The sequence below is a fragment of the Anopheles funestus genome, chromosome 2RL (assembly GCF_943734845.2).
Source record: "Anopheles funestus chromosome 2RL, idAnoFuneDA-416_04, whole genome shotgun sequence".
NCBI classification, from domain to species: domain Eukaryota; kingdom Metazoa; phylum Arthropoda; class Insecta; order Diptera; family Culicidae; genus Anopheles; species Anopheles funestus.
The window spans coordinates 55,154,964-55,177,957 of NC_064598.1; the positions used below are offsets into that span (position 1 = coordinate 55,154,964).

Consider the following 22,994-nt stretch of genomic DNA (forward strand, 5'->3'; position numbering starts at 1 on the left):
ACTTTCCTGTCAACGATGCTGCCTGTGTCTGTTTTTGTGCTAGTTTTCAGCTAGATTCTGCTGTTAATTGATTTCCTACACTCAACCGTTCACCAAACGAGACATGCATTCATTCGTTCCATTCAGTCAACTTAATTACACTCCCGGTCAGCTGTTAATGTTTGATTTTTCACCCCTATTCACTGCGCTGTTAAGGATTCGTTTTGTTTTTTTACCATTAGCTTAAACCTATTCCTTATGTTCGTAACACACTTACTATACTCACATTATTCTTGATTATTTGCTTTACTACATTGCGTTTTACCTGTTTCGGAAACTGTCAGCATTCGAGTATTTGTTGTTCAGACCGTTTTGTGTAAAACGTGTGTTTTCCCTTACTCTTGTTATCGGAATGTAGAATCCCTTCCACGTTCTATTCATTCTTCGTTACGGATTCTATACGCTCCTCCTTATTCCCAGCGCCAAACACAGAATTCCGTTGCCGTTTGTGATCAACTTACGGGTACGGCCGATCCGCTAAGCTTATCGGGTTGGAGATGGTTTGAGGAGTATGAAGCAATCTGACCAGGAAATGCAATATACGCTACACATCGTCGGTGGACATTTTCACTTGCATTCACTCTCGGACTCTCGGTCGTACTAAATTTTGCCTTCACACCAACACATTCGCGCACATGATGCAGTCCTCTCGCTGTGGAATTACGCTGGGGTAAGCGGTGAAAGCTATCGGATCAGCGAGTTCGGTTGGTACGAGTGTATTACGGTCAGTATCACAAGGATTCCCATAATGATCAGGAAAAGCTGCTGCCGGCGAGTTTCTATGCTTCCGGTTAGAGTTGCGGCACCATTAGGGGATGTTACTGCGAACGAGTGAAAGTGTAGAATGAAATGATATTAATCTCCATACAATCGGTGCGTATCAGTAGCATCATTGCCAAAGCGGAATGTATTTGTAGGCTATTATTTACGATTTACATCTAAAGTTCGAATGTTTGTTTTTTAAAGCTGTGTTCTAAGCTGTTTCTTATTACTTATTGTTGTTAAAAGAAGAAAAAAAACTAGTAGCTTTCCCCTTTATTTTTTTGAAAGAGAATACATCGGTGTCGCTATTACCTCTCCATCAAGGTTTCGTTTAGGGTGAATGAATGAAGGATTTACCCCCATTCCGACTGTCTAATTCTCCAGCATCTTTACTCGCCACCTCGTTCGACCACATTTACCACATTCCTTTGGTAATAAATTTAGCGTTCGTTCCCGCCTGCAAATAGTTATGTGTTTCTATCCCAACCGAGCGGCACAACTCAACCAGTCGAAGGGGAAATACTTTGCGAAAATGGATGCAATTTTCCGCTAGATGTTTTTCTCCCATTCTCGAGGTTTAGTCACTGAACCACAACGACTCCCGTCCTTAGGGAATCGGTAGCACAACCTTCCATTTGTGGCAACTGTAAGGAATGGCTATACTATTTCAACAAATCGCCATAAATCCCCGGAGATTAGTACAATAATTTTATGCTAAACTTGCTGAATCTTGTTAAATGATGGTAACTTTGGCGTACGGCTTGCCGGTGCTCGTTTACAGCAAAACATTCCTGTGCCGCCGGTTGTTCTTGAGCGACGTTGCCAGGAAGGCAGGAAGCGACGCTACCCAGCTGAACCACTGTGAGATTATTCCAACTGTGGGGCAACTACTGCTTTCCGAAAGTGGAAAGTAAATACATCTTGCATGCTTCTATCTCATGATGTAGGGGTATTGTGTCATACACCCGTAGACCATCGTCCAATTTGTTGGGGGAAATCGTTTTGATACATGCCACAACAATGTGCTTCACGTGTGTTGTATTGAAAAGATGACGGACGGAATCTTCTATGCTGCGTCTTGCTAACTTCCGTCTTCTTGATGCTTCTTGATGGCCCACACATCGAATGATCGAGCTTTAGGTAGGAAGGCGCGCCCACATACGGGGCGTACACAGCTGGAGCATTTGAGTTTCTGATATGTTCAAGAGAATTTCCTTGCGAGCTGTCCATAGCTTTTCTTAACCTAAAGCCAATATTTTTTGTTGTATAAAAACTTTACAACACAATTATCATTCCAACTTTTGAGCTCTCTTTCTTCGGACAGCGTGGACATTTATGTGGTCCTATTTCGCACTTTCACCGCATTTATCGATGGTGCGCAATGCTAAAGTTGGAAATGATTTTATTTTGATTTCTATTGCTTCATGGGAAAAGTTGGTGGCTAATAGATTTTTGGTTCATTTTTCTTGCTAGCGTGCAAAACGAACAACATAAAAGCGCGTTTATGGCGTTTATGTCTGGAGTGAAAGTAGTAGTACTATTTGGACATCATTTGATACTTCAGGTGGGTTTAAATTTTTAATTAAAAAAGGTGAAATTTGAGATGAATGAGACGTTACAGACACTATATTTGTAATACAATATATTCACAAACACACTCATTTTGTACATTGGCAATACCTGGTTAAATAAATAATTTTTTAACTTAAGTTAGAACAGTTGTTTGTTGTTCTTTTTATGTGGCACTACAACTTCAAGGGAGGTTTTGGTCTGCCATTTTTGGCTTTCCTTGATTTGATTCACCCGTAGCATGATAGTCGGTCCTGTGTAAGGACGTACGATCATTAAGGGATTTTATACACGGTCCTGTTTGTTTTTTTGAAGAATTAATCTAATGTTCAATTGTTTATTCTATTACTATGCAGGTAGCATCAAAGGTTAATAATAGTAGCTTAAGGCATTTGAATTCCAATATTTTTTCCCGTATTACTGGAAAATTAAATTGAATCTGAACCAGGCTTCGTCATCGTTAAACTTACTTCACCCAAGAAGCCAAGAATGAGAAAAGAGCGAATGTATGATCAAATAGTAAAGATGGAATATAAATTGAACTAACCAACTAAGAATATAATATAGTAGAACCTAGCAAAATTCCGATAAAAACCGGTAACCAAAACCGATGAAAGCTGAATTCACGAAGCGGTACATCACTGGACATTGAATTTTTTTCAACATTCTATCAAATCCTAAATTTGTCCAGCATAACTAAACCCTAACACGAATCTTGTAATTAATATTGTGTCAAAGCATGACAAACAACACAAAGCACACATTTGCAATAGATCAATCACCTGTACTCATTGAAAGTAAAGAGAACAAGTATGATGTGTAATGTCACGCGGTTTTATACATTCACGATGTAACCGTAACCAATAAGCCAACAAAACATGATTGTGTCAAACGTTAGTAGTAATGTTTAGAGCAGTGTGAATACACCGACTAAGCGGTTGCCAAATGGATCCACTTCGCCCACCCAATTCCCTTACCCTTGTTTTCCCCGGCCGGGAAGTGAATCCTGGCCAAAAATCACCCTCATCGTCCTAAGTTAATATTAAACCCATAAAATCAAGTTAATCTTCCGGGGCAAAAGCATCTTTAATTAAATTTAATTGACCGTTATTTTTTATGTCCGTGCTACAGATTTTGGTTTTTTTGTGAGGCAGAGTTTCGGTAGCGTGAAGTAACCATAACCATGGCCACTTTACCAAGCTCCGTTAGGAGCGCTGTCGTCATCACTGTGCAATCACCATCACTGAAGAGAGGATTGAAAATGGCTAAAAGTTTCCTTCACGGGTGAAAGTTAGTGCGTTGGTTCAGCGATGGCCGCTCGGTCGAAGAAGAAGCGTTAGATAAAGACGCGAAGCGAAATTTCACACCGGAAGGCAAAACACAAAAAAAACGCTAAGCACAAGAGAACGTGTGTCCCAGCACGGAAACGAAGAAAGGAAAATGAAAATAACAGCAAATAGGTAGGGTTGCGAAACTTTCGTCTATTTGCTATTAAAAAGCATAATGATCACTATCAATCAACAGGGCCACACCCGTTGACATCGGTGTATTAGTTGTTGTAGTTGCTGTGGTAAAAAGTGGTAAAAAGCAAAAGTACGTTTTGCGTCGTTTCTATAGAAGCGAAAGCGCATCAAGAAAAGAAAGGATAAAACAAAGTGTGGAATCTTGGTGTGTCACGTTTGGATTTTTCGGTTGTGCATGACGAACTTGTACCCGGAATCGGTGCCTCGATTGACTTGCGAACTAGGCGCCTCCATTCCTACGTGAACGAACGCAACACATTCATATGATGTGTGTTGAAGTGGTGTTCCGCGGCAATTCACCCGGAAGTTCGATACATTGCGAAACAAATCCTTGTACCAATAGCAAGGTCTCCGTACCACACTGCTGGTATGACACGATAACCAATCTGTCCCACTGCTGGATCGATCATTATTTATTCTTCGGTTTTTGAACAGAAGGAAACGGAAACGACACGAACAATGTGTGCTAGAGATACCGGATATCAAGATAAAATGAGGAATTGTCATTGAGGCAACAGGAAACATGCTTCTTATTTGAAGTATGGAACCATACCGTCTACCATAAAACTGAGTGTCAAACTTGTTGGAATCCTTAGAAAACCCACACTACTACTACTACCATGAATGAATACTAGAAATTATCGCAAATCTATTGCTTTACCGAGAGCCAAAAATCAATTTCAAAATTGATCTTGCTATTCAACGTTGCCATTAGCTTATGGATGATTTGATTTTTTAAACAATCTAATCCTAAAAATCTCCATCCTTAATATAGAAAAAAAAACATAAACATGTTCCTATCATGTTCCAACATGTTGGTTGGCTATTTTTGAGTCATATATAAGTACCAGTTAAACTAAATATATATATTATATAATATTATATTTATATAGTATATAAATATATAAATAATTATATATTGCAAGTAATATAGAAAATTAAACATTTTTTTAACATTTTCTCAAAATTTAAGTAGAATTTTCTATGTACTTCTTAAAGAGCTGCAACTCTATTTCAACTTCATTACTTTGTTTACAAATTTTGTTCAAATTTGCAATTTATTTCTTACAGTTCTTACTGCAAAAGTTGGGCATACTTGGGGATCGATCCACGACTTTTGGTGTATCGAATCGATCGTTGAAATAAGACGGTGAAAGGAAGATGTTTTAACTATATTTTTCTACATTTTTTACTATTGTAAACATTGCTGCACTAATTGCACGATTGTGGAAGAAGAAATTAGTTTAATTACATTTCTATATGCAATTGGTGTTCAGAACGAATGAGATAAACCACATCCAAGAACAATCCGCTTGAAAAAGCAACGAGCAAGAGCTGAAACTTGTTCATTAGGAATGTTTATCGATGCTTTACATAAGCATCAGAAACAGTAAATAACTTAAAACAAACTTTGGTTTAACCGTTCGTGGACGAAAAGCTTTTAGTTTGCGAAAACAAGCATTACATGCATTGTTTTCCTATTTCGATTTTGATGTTCTTGTTCCCCAAGCCCTTTTTTTATTTTCAAGATGAATTGCACCTTTTTGTAGCTCTCGATTCTCGAAATTATTCTCCGAACGAAATTAGAAAACCAAAGGACGGATAGCTAATCGGAACATGTTTACAGCATCGAAGAGCGAAGAGAAGATGAACAGAGTGAGAGACGAAAAAAAAAATTGTAGAAACAGATCATGCCGGTTTATCCAGCGCCACAGAACGATTACTAAAATTTAATTAAAACTACTACTGTCGGCATTGTAGCCTACACTTTTGCAGCCGGTGCCTGGGTGTGTGCTGGCTGCATCCTAACCGGCATCCCGTACACCAGGGCTACCAGGGCTTAATCCAACGGAGAACAAAACATGTAAACGGTTTGCTTCTTGATTCATCCGCACTCATCCGGATGCAAGTGGAGCTCGGTCGGCCGGAATGAAGTGGCAAAGCACCGGACACCCTGCTTCTTCCGGGTGTGTGCCACCCCGTAAGACACCAGGTCTCGAGCGTGAAATGCAGTGTTTTTCGCTGCTCAACAAACCGGAAGTGATTTATAATCCTGCTCAGCCAAGCGTTAATCCAATTCATTTTCAATAACTAACAACCAGACCAAGAGCACGTCGTAAGGGCTCCGTTGGGTCCGTGAGATGACGGTGGGATGAAACCTGAAGACAAACATCCTGCACAATGAAGTGCAGCAACAAGTGCACTTGTTTGATGGTTCCGTAGAGATACCGGTGTACCAGGATCGCTGCAGGAAACCCGTGTGTCTGTACAGGAACGGCAAACATGCGCAGTGCGGGGAAATAGGGACGGTGAAACAACAACTACAGGCAACTCGTCGAAACGGGGCGCTTACCCGGTGGATCGACACAATTTCTCACGGGAGGGTTATGTTGGCCACCAGCAATGCACGGGAAGCTAACTTGAGCGCGAAGGAGTGTTAACGATAATTAAATCTATTACTCACTCCAGCTGTCGTTGTTGTACCTATTGGGACTGCTGTGTGTGTGTGTGCCAGTCACCTGTGTGTGTTTGAAAGTTTAGTAACCAAAACAAATCTTTATGAATTATCAATACAATACAACTTTTTACAATAGAAACTTTTTAAATTGTCCGTTGAATGGACTGCACTGTAGAATTTCTTAGTCCATATTGCAACATGCATTTGTTATGGAATGCGTCCCGATACCGCCATAACTTAGGCGGTCACTCATGGCAAGGACGAATAATAAACTTTTGACTGACATTGGACATTGTTTCTGTGGCACGTGACTTGGTGACGACACATGTGCTTACATTATGTCAACGGTCGCATGTGCACGGATGGCATGTGCGGGCCGGTTTTCAACAGTCTTGTATGTAGGCAAAAAGGCACATGGACGGAGGATAATAGCTTCATTTAATTAAAGTTAACAAGAACAATTTATTGCTCATCATCGAAATAGTTCTAATTATGTTTAAATGGGCTTTATATGAAAGTAGTGGACAAGTGGACAGGAGGGAAAGATTTCCGCCGGTATGGTCCAGGATCATCATACTTGCACCGGTGGTCGACGTGTCCCGAGCAGTACAGGGAAGGTGATGATGGTAGGAAAATTGCAAACGCTGTTGGGGTAACATAGGACGTCGCTACATCACCAACTGGTATTGGTGCAGCAAGGCGTACGAGTGTGTGCGGCAACCAGGGATTGCAACGACGCATAATGCTACTGAACTGGAAGGAAAACTATGCTGAGGAGAGCCACACAGTCGGTCATTGGGGGCCATTTAGAATGGAAATTATCCCTCTCTTCGATGCCCGCCAGCCAGCCATCCCTGCTGGGAGTTTAAAGTTGGTGGAGTGTCGGTGGATGTTGCTGAAGGAAGGAGCGGAAGGACATTCCAAACTACAGACAGGTACATGATTATAGGCACGGTGTTCGATGCCGTACTCGGCAGAATCTAGTGCAATTCCACCGCAATGGCATGTGGGGCATGTAAGCAGGTTATTTATTGGAGGCGTTGGCAATTTCCGACTGAAGCAAAGGTCTGGTTTTGGCTTCATTCCACTTCACATCCCTCTCTCCCTCTTATGCAAGGGATAATACCCATGGTACAGCTTTGTTCACTTTGTTTTCATAAGCGTGGCACTGGACTTTGTCCTCTGTACAGGAAGACTTTCCTGCGACTGCTGCTAGTAGGTGCAAATGAACAGGACGTGTATGTAGCGAACAGCAGATGCACGTAACATGTTAGTGGCTTTAACCGTCAGGGTAATGGAGCGATAGAAGCGCGGCACCCATTCGCACATTAATTAAATGTGCCGAAATTGCAACTATTATGGTTTAACGGTGATGATGACGGCGTTTGAATATTCGCTTCAAGTGTTGATTAGGAGCATTACAATCAAAGTTTTTGGCTTCATTCTTTTTTTCTTTGTACCTGTCATGCAAACGAGCGAATTAAAGTGGATCAGTGGTAGGTTGAGTTATGTAAATAGTATCTAACCTTTCTAATGATCAACTTTGCTTCGCTAATTTATTTCGTGATTTTCTATATGATTTAAATGGATTCGTCGAAACTCGCAATGTCTATGGCTAAGTGTCTAGGGAAAAAAATCAAATTGTTCATTTAACACAGCTTTACATTGTTGTTATTATTGTTGTTATTATTATTATATAAAAATATATAGTTACGTCCAGCCGTCGCTACACAGAACAATCATGCGTGCGATCCTGTACTGGTGTGCGTGTGATAGCGCTAGATGTGACGGCCCGCCTATCTGATCGGGATCGAGCAGGGATCAGATCGGTATCAGCATTCGAACGACCAACAAGGATTTTTAATAAAAGCTGTTGTTCTTTTACTTAACTATATAGTGCATAGTACAAATATAAGCTATTTTTAAAACTAGGACAACTTTTCAGTTCAACGTTTCTTTTCACACTGGTTGCTGCGCAGTGTATGATATAGCAATTTTTTAATCAGTTCCATTAAAAAGCTTTAATTGATTAATGTTAAATCATAATAAAATAAACATCAAGCCCACTTTTAATTGCAAACTATACGACAACACTACGTGTTAACCAATGAATTCAAAATACTACCTACATTTAATATTGGAACAGAAAACCAATTGACGCATTACAAATTTTATCCCTTGTGACTTTTATAAATAGTATTCATATAAATTCTGAAAACTAACTTTTAGCTCACTAGCGAAACGTTTTACTTCTTTTAATCACTTTTTTCTTTAACATCTTTATGAATCAGTTCCTTTGCAAATGTAACACATAAGGAAAAATGGGAACAAACATTTAATGGGTAACTGCTGTGTACCAGCAGTGTTTTATAAGATAACAGTCGATCTTCAATCAACATAACGATTCCAATCATAAGTTGTTAACCGTACAACGAGGCAACACAAGGGAGTAAGTAGAAAAGATTATGATTACAACAAAAGTCCAATGTAAAATAACAGAAAGCGTAAATAATACAGGTACAAGACCTGCTAACAACCATTTGAAGATGAATCGTATAAAAACTTGAATCGTTGAAGAATCGTAGAAGTAAAAGAATAATAATAAAAACATATTCAAAAGTAGAAAATAAAACAAAACAAAAAAGGTCTGCTGTTTCAATTTCTGCTTATTTTAATACACTCGGGATATATAAAAAGAATAAGTAAAAAATCATTAAAGTGAATTATTCATGATTATACACATTCTGAAAAATTACATCAATCGATACATTCTACCAAAAATACGCTCTTCATTTGAAGTGCAAAATGTAAAAACCTTCTAGGTCACGTCCAGCAAGTGAATATGTAAAAAATTTAAATGAATGTCAAAAAATGTGTAATGAAAACAGATCGTACAGACTGAACTGACGATGACGATGACGATGATGTTGTTTAGAAGGGAATGTGGTCGATCATTGGATAGTCTTGGAACTGAAATGAATAAGAAAACATTGGAATATCTTTTCCCTTGTTTGTACCAGTGCCACTCTCCTTGCAGTACTTTGGCATACGTACACCGATTGTCCCTTGGCATTAGCTCTAGGTGTTCGCTGGCGTATGTGTTCGTGTGTAGCAAAAACGTGCAAAAGATCCCTTATCCTGGTTTTCGTTCATGTGTACACATAATTCCTTCTGGCAAGTCGTATGTGATTCAGATCACGACAATCGAGAACGAAATGGATCCTCCCCTATTGTTTTACACCCCGGTAGTTCCGAGTTTCACCCCAAGGTTGCCAACGTCCACAGACGGGTGGAGAACCCCGGGCGGCAAAGTGTGCGAATGCAATCGAGTTCAATCTAAGTTCTTTCGCTACCAACGAACATTCCACATACGTGCTGAAACACAAGCAAATGGAAGATAAAAAAAAGAAGAAAACGCCCCAATAAAGCTGGAGACGGGTTAGTAGACGCGATGTAGAAAACCCTTTAGGGTAACATGGCGTTCATGGTGTGGGTTAGTATACTTCGTGCTTCTCTGAAGCATAAGAAAACTTTTGTAGCAAAACCGCAGTAAAGAAACTGGCACCGGCTTTGGCTTTCCAGTGTCTTCCACAGCACGCTCAGGAACGCATCCCCTCGGTGCCTGTGTGTGTGTGTGTGTTTGTTGAGATTGTTTGAGCAAAATGCAGGTCAGTGTAGCGATCGAGACTGCTCTCGTTGCTCCAACGTACACTGAGTTGTATGTACGCGGTCGTATATGGTATTTTTGTTCTATTCTGTTGTGTTGCTGCCGTTATTGGCTTATTCGCGGTTTTTGCTTCTCGGTATAAAATCTATGTATATTTCTTTTCTTTTTTGCCGCGCAACATTTGTTTTGTCGTTTGCATGTTTTTGCTTCTACTGCAGCTCGCTTGTGCTTGCCTTTTCTTGTGATTTTTAGCGACTTACCGGCGTCGTGAGAAAACCCTACTACACACGCGGATTCAATGCGATGGTTCGTTAGTCGATCGAGTATTAAATGGGAAATGAACCACCGGTAGATACTGGGGGCGAGTAAAGAAACATGGTAGCGCACATGACAACAACTTTCCCACCCGATTGCGTTTAGCCGAAGGTACCTGATTGTGTGTCGCAATGCACTTTCAGTACACGGGGAAGCAAAACCCACAAAAGGATCGTGCGACAGTGCCGACCATCAAAGAACGAGTTGGGTTAGTGTGGAGGAGTTAATGGACAGTGTTTCAGCTTGGAAATGGTTGCCTAAACACGCTAATTATTGTGGGAGGGTTGATTAGCAGTGATACCTAGAGAATACATGCTTTTTCATGGACAAAACCGTGCCTCAAGTTTAGTGCCGTTGTGGTGGGTATTTCGTGGTATGTTTCGCTTCACTATCCGGAGAATAATTGGAGATGCATTAATTTACGACACGTGGTAACACCTTTGTTCAAACATGGTAACTTCAATTTGCTGCTAATAAATGTAACCATCTTGTAGAGAGTTAGCTAAAGATAGTGACTTCGCTTACGAACTTACTGAAAAATCTCGGATAACTTGCCTATCCATAGCTAATTATTTTCGAATTTCAATTAAGACTACCACCTATTAACAGCATGGTCGAGTGAAATTTCATGCTCTTTAAGCGATTTAAAGTGTGAACGATGCGGCGGCTACCATTTTCCGTTATGTTCTCGCAACATTAAAAGTCAACAAACCGTTTGTCTTTTGTGGTTGGGACAGGAAACTTTTCCTCCCCAAGAAATGATTTCGTTTGGGGCAAACAACAACAACCAAAAACTTCGTGTCATGTGGTATGTCCCTTTTGTGAAAACTTTTCCAAATTAGTTCACACACTTCCCGATGCCGTCTAGCTTATTGGTAAAGCAAAATACAGAAAAACAAACGCCGGCACCTAATGAAATCACTCGATCTGTAACATAGTATGGATAACATTAAACTGTTTGTTGGACCTAAAAATGCATTGATTTGTGATGTTTTTATTTGTCGTTTCCGGCGCTTGTTCATGTGACCACCGGACGGATATTAAGGATCCTTTTGTTCAATCAATCGACTTCATCGTTTTTTTTTGTTGTTTGTGGTGTAACATCACACCAACGTACCAGCAAAAACAAACAACATGTATTTCGATTTGACAAAATAACACCCAAACGAAGCGAAAAAAACCCTAATCTAAACAAAACAGTAGAAAACAAACACATACCCAGTTCCTAGCGCATCCTAATACTATACCACGAGAGCTACTCAGCACCCATCTAGCGGACAGGATGGCTGGAAATGGAACCTAATCAAATTTATATCGTGCTCCCAAACTTTGAGCACGTAAGCTATTTGAACTTTAAATTAATTTTCTGAACTTTGCTTCTTAGGCTTCCACCAAGTCATTGTCGCGTGTGTTTCGTACCGTTCGTCGTACGGTTTGTTTTTGTTATCCTGATATTCAAGAAAACAGATCACAAAAAGGGAGCAAACACACGCTCAGTGGAAAAGTTAATGTGGGTTCGGTGGAAAACAGAAAAAGGTGTCTGCTTTTTTTAACTGCCGTTTTGTGACTTTTATCAGGTCTTTTTGCTTGCTTTCCCAAAACGGTAATGTAAAAAAATGGTATAACAAAAAAAAGAGACAGTAAAGAAGAAAAAAAATGGCGAAACGTAAACGCAATACAAATATAGAAAGTGGTCCATTGAAAGTATCATGCCAGAGTCATTTGGAGAAAGTTTTTGTTTTTTTTTTTTGCTTTGTTTTGACGCATTCTTCTGTAGCTTCATCTCGTCCGAACGGGAAACTACCTTCCCATTCGGCGAGTCCAGCTGGTTTGACGATTTGAAGTGGTTTTGTGGGGTTGGGATGGCGATGGTGTCCCAAAGTGGCTTGTAGTTGATTTGAATGAAGAGTTTTGCAGTTGTTTCGCTGTCTGTTGAAGCATGAAATAAATCCTAGGAAAAGTTGTGGTGTCCAAACAGGTCATTGATGGGAGAAGTTTCAATTGCGGTGGGAATTTGTACATAATCGCATAGATGTGACGCATGCTTGGTACATGATACGGTACAGATTTATGCGTAAAGCAATGGTTCGATGGTTTGACAACAAATATTAACAATTCCCAGCTTATTATTTCTAAAGAAATAACACTTTAATAGAGATCGTGCTGCTATAAGTATTGTACATTAGCATTTGAAAAGGAAGTAAAAAATAATTAATGAAAAACATGGAAAAATGGAAATACAAAAATTTGTTAAAAAAAAATAACTCGTTTACTTCAAGTAATAGGATTTTCGAATGGATCGAAGTTGCGAGTTATTAATTGTTAGAGAAAAAGAAAATTAAAAAACGAAACATTATTAAATATTACTTGTTTAAAGGCGGAAATGCATGTCAGACGAGAGAAATTATGGATGGTGTTTGTGGTCGTGATACTATAATAGCTAATTACTTGCAATTCGGGTTTTATCGATTCGGATCAACAAGCTTTTATTTTGCTCGGTGAGAACGGCCTGGCCGTATTAAGACTTATTTTACCACGTTGCAGGATAGTCAGTCCTTGCTACGGGGGGACGGTCCGGATGGGATTTGAACCCGGTCCTGCCGTGTGGACGGGCGCCGTTTTTCACATGCACGGTCGCCCCGGGATCAACAAGTATTGATATCACTTTCAAAGATGCATCTCAAACGTTGAAAATGGCCAGGAAATTAAAGAGCCAAGAAGTTGATTAGTATATTGGAAGTCGTAGAGTGGGCTAGGAGAAGATTGATCATGAAAAGGTTTTAAACCAGTGGCACATCGTTGGATTCATAAGAACGTTAGATACCATGCCAATCAACACCAAAGTTCCTAATTGATTCAATTTCCATCTGCAAAGCTTTTTTTAACGATATTTATACATCGATTCAATTTATAAACGGATGGTGACTGTGTACAAACCAGGTTAAGAAGCAAAACCAAGATTAGTGATCAGAAAAGTCTCTCTCTTGTAGTGATTAGAACTCAAAGAAGTAATTTATCACACGTTACAAACGTGTTACAAAAAATAACTCAATTTGGACTTTTACTATCAACAATTTCCAACAGGACTAAAAACCAAACCAAAAGAAGGAAATTTACATCAGCACAACGTCAACGCACACGACTCTGTCGAAACTGGTTCTAAGTTCCTTCAATATATTCCCCAAAATATCTTGAATGTCACAAGAATGAAGATAATTTTGGTTTTACGACAACAACAATCAAGAACTTTATGATACTACTTTTTGAATGAAAAAAAAAACAAATTAAAAAATAATGATAAACTATGACTATTTGACCCAAGTCAGGCAATTTGAAATATGCAAAAGAACTTTTTAAAAAAATGTCCTAATATATTTTCCCTAGTGAATATCATGTGATGATTTTTTATTACAGTATTTATATTTAGCAAACTTATGGTCATTACATAAATAAAGTTTGTACGCATTTTTGAAACATTTAACCTTGTGTTTTGTTGCTTTCGCAAATGACTTCACTTCAAAGGACACACACCGCTTGCTGTGAGTTTGTTCATGGCGCGGCTTATTAAATGTTTGCATCCTGGAAAGGTCACTTCCGGTGACACAATTTATAAATTTTCCATTTACGACACAATCAATTTTTCCCTGCATCAAATCATTGCCAGCGACATCTTTCCGATTGACCTTCTTTTGATTTTTTTTGCTACCTTGGCACCGTCTCCTTCTATCGATGATTTGCCTGTCGGCCAGTCGTCCCATCTTTTCGTCTGTCTACCTTCAATGCTGTTCGTATCTCTCCGGGGAGCCACAAATCAACACTCTTGAATCGACCGTCGTTCTTTCGCACAACAGTCGGATTTCGCTCGATAGCGTCGGGCGTCATGCTCGATTTGTTCGTACAGTATGTTCCGAAAAAAAAACTACCACACTGATGGCTTTCACTACCCGAAGCTTCCGGCGTCTGGAGGTTTCCGGTTCGATACCACTCATGTCGGTAAGCGTTGGTTTGTCGACATCGTTGTCATACGTTCACATTTGTTCGCCAACTGTTCGGCTATTCCTTTGCATCGTGCCCATTACGGTGTCCAGCCAGAAAGGCAATGCACACCGACAAGGATGGAAATCATTCGAAATAAAAGGGAAAGAAAAAAAACCATATACGCTTTCTTCTCTTATGATAGGGAACTTCCGTTTAGTGTTGGAATCGGATGTTTGTATGTATTTTTATGGGTTCGGTTTTGTTTCTCCCTATCCACGAAAGCTTTCTACAAGATGAATCAACCGTACGTCCTATACTCCCCCATCCTCAGACCCGGGGCATGGAAACAAAAATTAGCTGTCAAGTGTTGATGGCCTCTTGCGGTCAACTGCCGCTTTGCCGGCTGCCTAGCGATGACTAGCGATCAGTTTAATTTGTTTCAACCGTTCCCTTGTTGTGCTTCATTTCCGGTTTTAATTAAAGGCATCCGGCTCGGAATGCGATGCTTTACGAGCCCGGGACAAACATTTCAGTTGGTGACATTATTGTGGCTTTAATCGTTCAATTGCACACATCCGGACGAAATGCCAACCCGACACGGTAGGTATTGCCTTGATAAGACAGCTCAATCGTATAATGTGACACGAAAGAATCTCATCTTGATAAACAGAACAAGCGCACAACAAGGGCGCAACAAGATGAAAGAACCGCATGGCAAACGGTTGTGCTGCAAAAAGCAATTCCTTCTCATCTCTACAAAATTGACCCCTTTTAACCACTTGTCCGTTGACAAGGGGAAAGTGACGAAGCTCAACTCGTGACGGTCCAAAACTGCGTAAGGACAGGTTCCTCAAACATGAGCAGATCCTCGGTTCTGGTCGCCTAAAGATGTCCGTTCCGCGCTAGCGAACAAGCTTTTATTCATCGCTATGAGTACAGTAATAATGCGCCACTCTAAACCATTTATTTGCATCTAATCTTCATTCTTAATTCAGATCTTGCCAACTTTTGACAGCTATTTATCGTGTCGAGGCGTTCTGGTGGTCGACTCATACCATTTCCAGGATATCTTGCAATTTTTGTTGTTGGTTACCGTTGGTTTGTCGCTGTGCTGTCCATGTTTGCTCCCTTTCGTTTGTAGGTTAAACCAAAAGGAAACCTTTTCGCATTGAGATGTCAAAAGCTTTCCTGACAGTATGCCTCTGGAGGGTTTACTACACCTTTACCCGAAATGAAACGTATCCAAGGAAGGAGCAAGTGTTTCGTGTATCTAGTGGAGATGCGAAAGAACTGGCGCCGGACCGGATGGCAATAATGAAAGCGACCCTTTTCTGTGGGGCATTTAAATGAGAGGATCAGCTTCAGCAACAAATCCTCGTTTCGGTTTGCGAAAAAGACGAATTAGAAGAAAATCGCCCAAAGCAATAAGTTGTACAGGAGAAACTTGTTGTGTTTTTATTGCTGCCACTTAGTGTAGCCTAAAAGATCTCGTTTAAAGTGGATTTACTGTATATATTTTTTATACACTGTACAGCAAAATGCATACCATTGGGTACGCGATTTATTTCCTTTCAGCATAAACTAATGTCGGAGTTGTGCCTTGAAATGGTCTATCCCAAAAGTACAACTTTCCAAATCTACCACACACACACAGACAAAAAACGATTCTGAGTGGTAGAATTTTTACTCCCTTCAATGGACAGGGTAAACAAGGATGTGGTTAAATGTCATCATTATATCCTTTCGTCTTCTCATCTGTGTCCTTATGACCGATTCGACATGGTCATTCGAGGGTGATGGGATGGTTTTTGACACTGTGGTGATGGAAATTTCATGTCATTGCCCAGAGGGCAACCTTTTTTCGGTTGTTGAGTGAGTGATAGCGGAAAAGTGTTGACAGACTGAAGGAAAAAAAGCGAGCTTCATGCATAGATGGATCGGTGTACCGTATCTATTTTCTGCTCCCATCTTTGTTTCGCACACAAGCCGAAGCTGGAAAACTGACGAACTTTCATGCTTTCATGCAAACAAGATAACAAAAAAAATGGAAACTAAATTGAACAGTGTACTGCCTACAGTGCAATGATGCAAAAGACCAGATAAAGGATTTTTTTGTCCGTTGCAGCAGTCAGAGGGGAAGAAGAACCCGTACCATACCCATTCAACGGTAGTGTTTCTGCACAGAATAGCCGTAAACTACGTATGCTTAATATGGTTGGAAAATGTAAACAAGCATGAGAGTTTTTATAGCCTCAGAAAATTTGACCATAAGGAGAGGGATAGTGGAAAGAAGAATAAAATGACCCCAAAAAGGGACACTTTTTTGACAACCTGATGATGACCATCGAATATGCCTCCCCGGTAGCAAAGCCCCAATGAAGTGTTGTGTTGGAAAATTGTTCAAGCACTGGAACTGTGGTCGTTCCAAAGTACTATAACAAGGACCGAAACGTTGCCAAAGAATACACACTAAACATATTTTTCAGCATACGATACTGTCCAGCGGAAGTTTCGTAATAAATAAACTTTTTCTCTGTCTTGTACACTGCGGAGGTCGCTTGAACAGCATAATCGTTGTGGTTAGATATGTTGTGTGGGTACCGACCAGAAGCCAGTGGCACTATATACAATCTTATATATACTATACACACTATATATACTCTTCCTAGGAAAGGATTACCAAAAAAGGGAAAGTTTTTCTTAAAATGTGTGACAGCATGTGTGACAGCAATCATCAGTCCGACAAAAGGACGATTTTTAATTAACTACGTAGCACATTTTACATTTTTTAGAAAAGTGAAAATTAGTTCCTTAAAAATGAAATAATAAAATAAAATTTGAATTACCCACGAGCGATCTGATGCATTAGTTTTGAGATTATTTAAAGCAGGAATTGATTGAAAGTTGTTCTAACCCCCGGATTTTCAACTTTCTTTCTTTTGTAGATTCTTTTGAGGTTAAGTGAAAAGATCGCATCTCGTTCATAACTGAAGTGTTTTGAAAATCTTGTGATTTATAGACATTTACGACAGGTACAAGCCGTCTTCATGGGCATCGTATATTTTATTAAAACACAACAAGTCTTCAAGCGAAACCTTTCGAATGTCTTCTTCTTCTTCTTCTTGGCGTAACAACCTCTGAAGTCATGCCGGCCATTTCTGGCTTACGAGATTTGTTTTACCGGATAGTCAGTCCTTGCTACGGGGAGACGGTCCGGATGGGATTTGATCCCCAGTCCTGCCATGTGGACCGGTGCTGTTTATCACATACACCACCGGGCCGCCCCTGGATGCTGGATGTATTTAGCTTTTAAAAAAGATAAAGAAAGGTATTTCTATAAACACGATTAGTTATTAGACATTGTTATTAGTTATATTGTTATTGAAAAAAATAAAACAAATTCTAGATCTAGATCTAGAAAGTCTAGAACCTTCCTGCTGCTAGGATCCTGCTGCAGGACATAGTGTACCGAATTGTACTTATAATAGTTCATTTTTTCCATTCTTATGATCAGTGTTATGAGGATCAGCCAAATTGAGTGTAATCTTTTTATATTTGAACCAAATCAAATAAGCTTTAAAACACACTGAAATAAAAAAATCGAAAAATAAGTTTGTTAAGCTGATGTAAACTACTAACGTACTAAGTATTAACTGAATAGTGGTGTCTGCAAAAAAATCACGGAAAAAACAGTATAAAAAAATATTACTTTTGGTACAAAAGAGCCACCACTGTTTGAGGTAAGAGTTTGTTTCCATGTTTCTTGAGAGTGTAGCTGTCAAAACGTAAAAATTGGTGTTCATATTATTCGTAGTTATAAGCGGATTTCGTCCTGAAAATGTATAGAGACCTGTATAGAGACGACAATGCGGTCTATGACCGAAAAGGGAACTTAGGTGATGCCGCACAGGAATACGAAGTTCACCGGAAAACATTAACCAAATACCCGAAGCTTTACTATCCAACACTCATCGATAGTTTTTAGCTAAGTTTGGATCGCAACTTAGAACAAATTTGGACGCAACAGAAGAAGGAGAAAAATATTTTGAAATGCTCTATTTTAATGCCTCTGACATATAGTAGCACCACACATGGTAATATTTCGCTGTATTTCATGAAATTCACTTATGTTATCCAGGTTGATAGTCTTGCACTATTGCATAAAAAAGCACATTATTTTTAACCATTTTTTTCTCAAAAAGCCTGAAAAACAGATATTTGCATTTATTTTTTCTGAAACTCACTAGTAAGTGAAAAATTTATTGTAAAATGGCAATGAAAGCATATTCTGCATTTGTAATACCATTTTAGTAAATTATAGAATTGATTACTTAAGCTGACACAATTTCCATTACAATCGAAATCAATTTGCAACATGGTTGTTGTTGCACACAAAACACATTACTATTATACTGTATAGAATCTTCTGATACATACTGCTTCAAATCAAAACCAGAAGATAATTCAAATTTAGACTGAACCGGAGTTGATCCAGTTGTAGTAAGCCACTATGAAACGAGCATCATAAAAATGTCGTTTAAAAACCTTTGGTTGTTGATGTCGCCTTCAATTTCGGTCAAATTGGATCACCATGTCAAATTAAACGAGAAATAAAATCTTTTGAAATAGGCAGTCTAATTGAAATGCTCCTGGCATATAAACGAGCTGGAATGTTACCAGCATTCAACGATTTCATTATGGTTTAATTTTTGCATTCTAAACGGTGCATAATTATGCTGCACCGTGGAAACACAACTACAGTCCGGTCGGAAATGGGGAGACTAATGCGGTGCATAATTTATAACACAGTTGATTATCATTTCAATTGTTGACATTTTGACACCGCCTCTAATGGTGTGTTTGTGTAGGCTAATGTTCACAAATGGGATCATTCATGCATGGTTTGCTGCCGACGGTCTGTGCTTCATCACGTGGGCCTGGTATTGATAGGACTGATGATGATTAATCAGATAATTTCATTATCATCATGAAACGATCGCCCACTGTAGATGGTGAGCCGATGATTGCCATATTTATGATTGCACAAGCGTGGAAGCACAAGAGCTAATCAATAGGAAGCGTGGTTTTGCAGAAAATTAGCCATAAATACCTCGTTCCGGAATTGGTTCCTTGCGGCTAGATTCCAGAGGTGCTTGGGATACTTCCGAGTAAATGGTGCCCACTTCAGCCAAGCATCGTAATATTAGCTGTCCAGTGGAGTAATGAGAGGGCAAAAGCTGTCCGTAGACGAGATAGTGAAGCGAAATGTAAGTGAACAGGATAATATGTATCTACACCAAAGTTTTGCTCGCCGAAATCAACCATACCTGAATGATAAGATCACGCGATGCCCAGTGAAGATTGTCATGCGTTGGATGTAGCACGGTAGATTCCGTCCCAACCTGAAAGTAAATAGAATCGTAATATAAATCAATGTGCTTAACAGCAACCAATCTAATTAATTTACTTTCCGTAACACTACAACAACAGTGATGGCCTATAGATTAGGGTACTGTTTGATCTAAAAGTCGTGTGTGGATAGTAAAACAACTGTCACAACAAACTTGAAATGCAATTTTATTGATGTGTTACCACTTTATTCGTTTTCGTTTCATTTACCCAATGTGGCTGGTGAGTTCTGTGAAACACCATAGGTACGGTAACATTCTGTACCATGAATCGGTCATGTTTGGGATGTGATTTTATCTGTTCATAAAACCAACTTTACTATTGACAGTATTACAATGTTGGCTTTGTCTTTCGGTACCCTCTAGTACCGGTGTTTGTGCCGCACGGCGCCTGATGATCGATGGTTCGGGCAGTTAACTAGGTATGTGTTCTTGTTTCGTGTGCCCTGTGATCGAGATCTCAGTTAGTAAGAAAGTGTTACTGCTAGTGTTTTGCCGGTTGCCTAGCTACCGCTACGGAGTGGCATAACTTGCACCAAGAACTTCTGTCGAAAAGCTTTTTTTGTGCTTTCATTCGCTTCCCGCAAAAATGCCATGGAAGGTAAAATTTATTTCCGTCGCATAAAATATTTATGATCACTTCAAGCTTTAGCCCTCGAAGGATACCAATGAACCAAAACGGAGTACCGTGGAATTCGTCATACTGTTTGATGACTTTAAGGATAGTGCAAAGAAATAAAGACACCGCACAGCAGCATAAACAAAACCAATCGAATGGTTTGCAACATACACGTGATGTAGAGCAAATTGATTAAACATCCTAATGTGTTATATTGACGAGAAATACAATGGCCCATTATATTACGCCCACACAATAGAAAACAAATGTAATAAAATCATCACACAGTTATGGTGTACCATAACGATTCTGTCAAGCAATTTATTACCCACTGACTGTGGAGAATGTAACAGACGATAAGTAATTATTTTAGCATGTCGTTCAAACCTAATGTAACGTGCTGTGATATCATTGCTTAATTCAATACATGTCTAAAGATATTTATAGTTCATCATTACAGGATAGGATAGCTGTTTATTATTCATTATGAAGTTCTAAACCCCTTTTTTAATTTTATAAAATTTTTTATTTCTTATTTATTGTGCTTTGCATTGAGGTATTTGTTTTACTGTCTAGTTTAATTATTTTTATTTGTTTTATTTTTACGGCATTTGCGTATTAAGTCTTTGAACAAACTTGCGGACTTACTTTTCTTTCTAATAGTTACCGTACGATTGGCGCGATTTTTTGGCGAAGAAGAGAGATTTTTTTTTGTTTTTCCTTTTATAACCATTTCTCTGAGTGCCCGCCGAGTGCCACCGGCACTCACAATACGACAGTTGCTGAAACTTGACGCAACCAGCAAACTGTCGGTTTATACCACTATTGTGATTCTTGTGTGAACAGTCTTTTTTTATTTATTTTTTTCTTATTGGTTAGTCACTTATAAAGTAATACATACAAAACTTTCTTTTAAATATGTGTATTTAATTGTTCATTATTTACTTACATTGGTTATCAAAAGGCATTATAGTAGCAGTATCATTGATTTATATGCAATTTATATGCAAACACTGCGAGCAATCGTATGGAGAAGGGTGCGTTGAATTAGCGGAATATGTGTTTGAAATTTTTTTTTTCAAAAGTTTAGTAAACTTCAATACTAATCCCATCTTCTTGCTGTGCTTAAATCTGTTCATGTAACCAATACTTCTTTAATAAATGTGGGGTTTGGATTTGCTACACATTTCCAAAATAAATTTCACACAAAGCACCATGCGTCTCCATTAAATATTGTAGTTTGTGTATTTGAAAAGCTTTTCAGGCATTAGGTGCATTAATTTAGGGGCGGCCCGATGGTACATGTGATAAACGGCGAGAGTCCACACGGCCAGACCGGGTTCAAATCCCATCCGGACCGTCCCCCCGTAGCAAGGACTGACTATCCGGCTACGTGGTAAAAATAAGTCTAGTAAGCCAGAAATGGCCGTCGTGACCTGTAAGGTCTTTAAAAGCCAAGAAGAGAGAGTGCATTCATTTCTATTAGTCACCTAAATAGTGTAACATACGTAAATAAACTCAATGTGAAATTTTAGTCGTGAAAAATAAATCCTCTATGGCATTGTCGCGTTTTCTATACCACATTTAAGCCTATTACCCTTTCCCATATTACAATTGCTTGTTGACTGTTAAAGGTTTACCGTTGGTTAATATTTTTTTTTTGCACACACACTATAACTGGCCAACTAATGGTTTGCTAGCGCTTCTACGAAGCTAAATATTCGCTCAACATCACATAGTTTCACGCTGATTGAATGTTACCGGAAGTGGAAAAACATCATTAATGTCGACATGCCCTCTCTATGGTCAATCAAACCATTCTATGGCACAATTTCGAACCAACGAACGTTAAAACGGGTCACGCTTCCTGTTGCTGCAGACCATCATTGCCGACTCGATGCCCGCCTGCCAAATACACGTTGGTAACAAGGAAGCATGATTCAAAACGGGCAGAGAAATGTGATTCAACCGCGCCAAAACAGCCCTGACAGGATGAGCTTCGTGTGTCCTGTTGGTGCTATCATTTCGTTTGCCATCGTGTCATCGTTGGCCAAGCGACCGTACACGAGTGACGGAAATAAAATGAAGACGATAATCACATTTTAAACGTCTCGTTCCGTTGGACCCAGATTGGAAGGTTTACTCTCATGCCTTCCGCCCGTTACGGGCACAGTTCCTGTCGCGTTGTTCTCGATACAACAGCAACAATAAACGCCGGCGAAGCTTTCATTGAGTGCCGGGAAATAAAATCGCACGTCTTCTCAGTTTGTCAGCTGGAGTGAAAGATTTAAATTTATTGTATAATGTGCTTAAGGGGATTACTCACGCGACTGCAAGGGCATCACCGTTGGTTTCGGTGCAGCAAGGAAAAATACATAACCGAAGCATGGACAACGAGCGCGCCAAGCACGGGTGATCGCGTTTGAGGGTGGGCAAAATAAAACGAGTCAAATTTCCTTTGGTGACTTCCTGTTGCTAACGTAGGCATTTTGTTTTGTACTGGGTCAGCGTAAAGTTGATTTGATTTCGCTTGCGAGCCATCTGACTGGTCATTTATGGTTTAGTTTACTTTGCGTTTCACGTAACTGTATGTGGCAACTTATCAAAGAATAGAGTAGTAACAATGGATTGCTTTATAATTTAATTACTCAGTAAT

At 39.4% G+C, this 22,994-nt stretch overlaps 1 protein-coding gene across 5 annotated transcripts in view; it reads right to left on the reverse strand.

The window, feature by feature from the left end:
* Positions 1-323: 323 nt before the first annotated feature.
* LOC125760686 (uncharacterized) overlaps positions 324-22,994 on the reverse strand; it is a 111,772-nt gene continuing 89,101 nt past the window's right edge. For all 5 annotated transcript variants that reach the window (XM_049421059.1, XM_049421058.1, XM_049421057.1 and 2 more), the window contains 3 exons: positions 19,639-19,713; positions 19,422-19,548; positions 324-860 (listed from right to left, as the gene is read on the reverse strand). In XM_049421059.1, the coding sequence (XP_049277016.1) occupies positions 724-860; positions 19,422-19,548; positions 19,639-19,713 (339 nt within the window). In that variant the 3' untranslated portion in view covers positions 324-723. The remainder of the gene's footprint in view (positions 861-19,421; positions 19,549-19,638; positions 19,714-22,994) is intronic.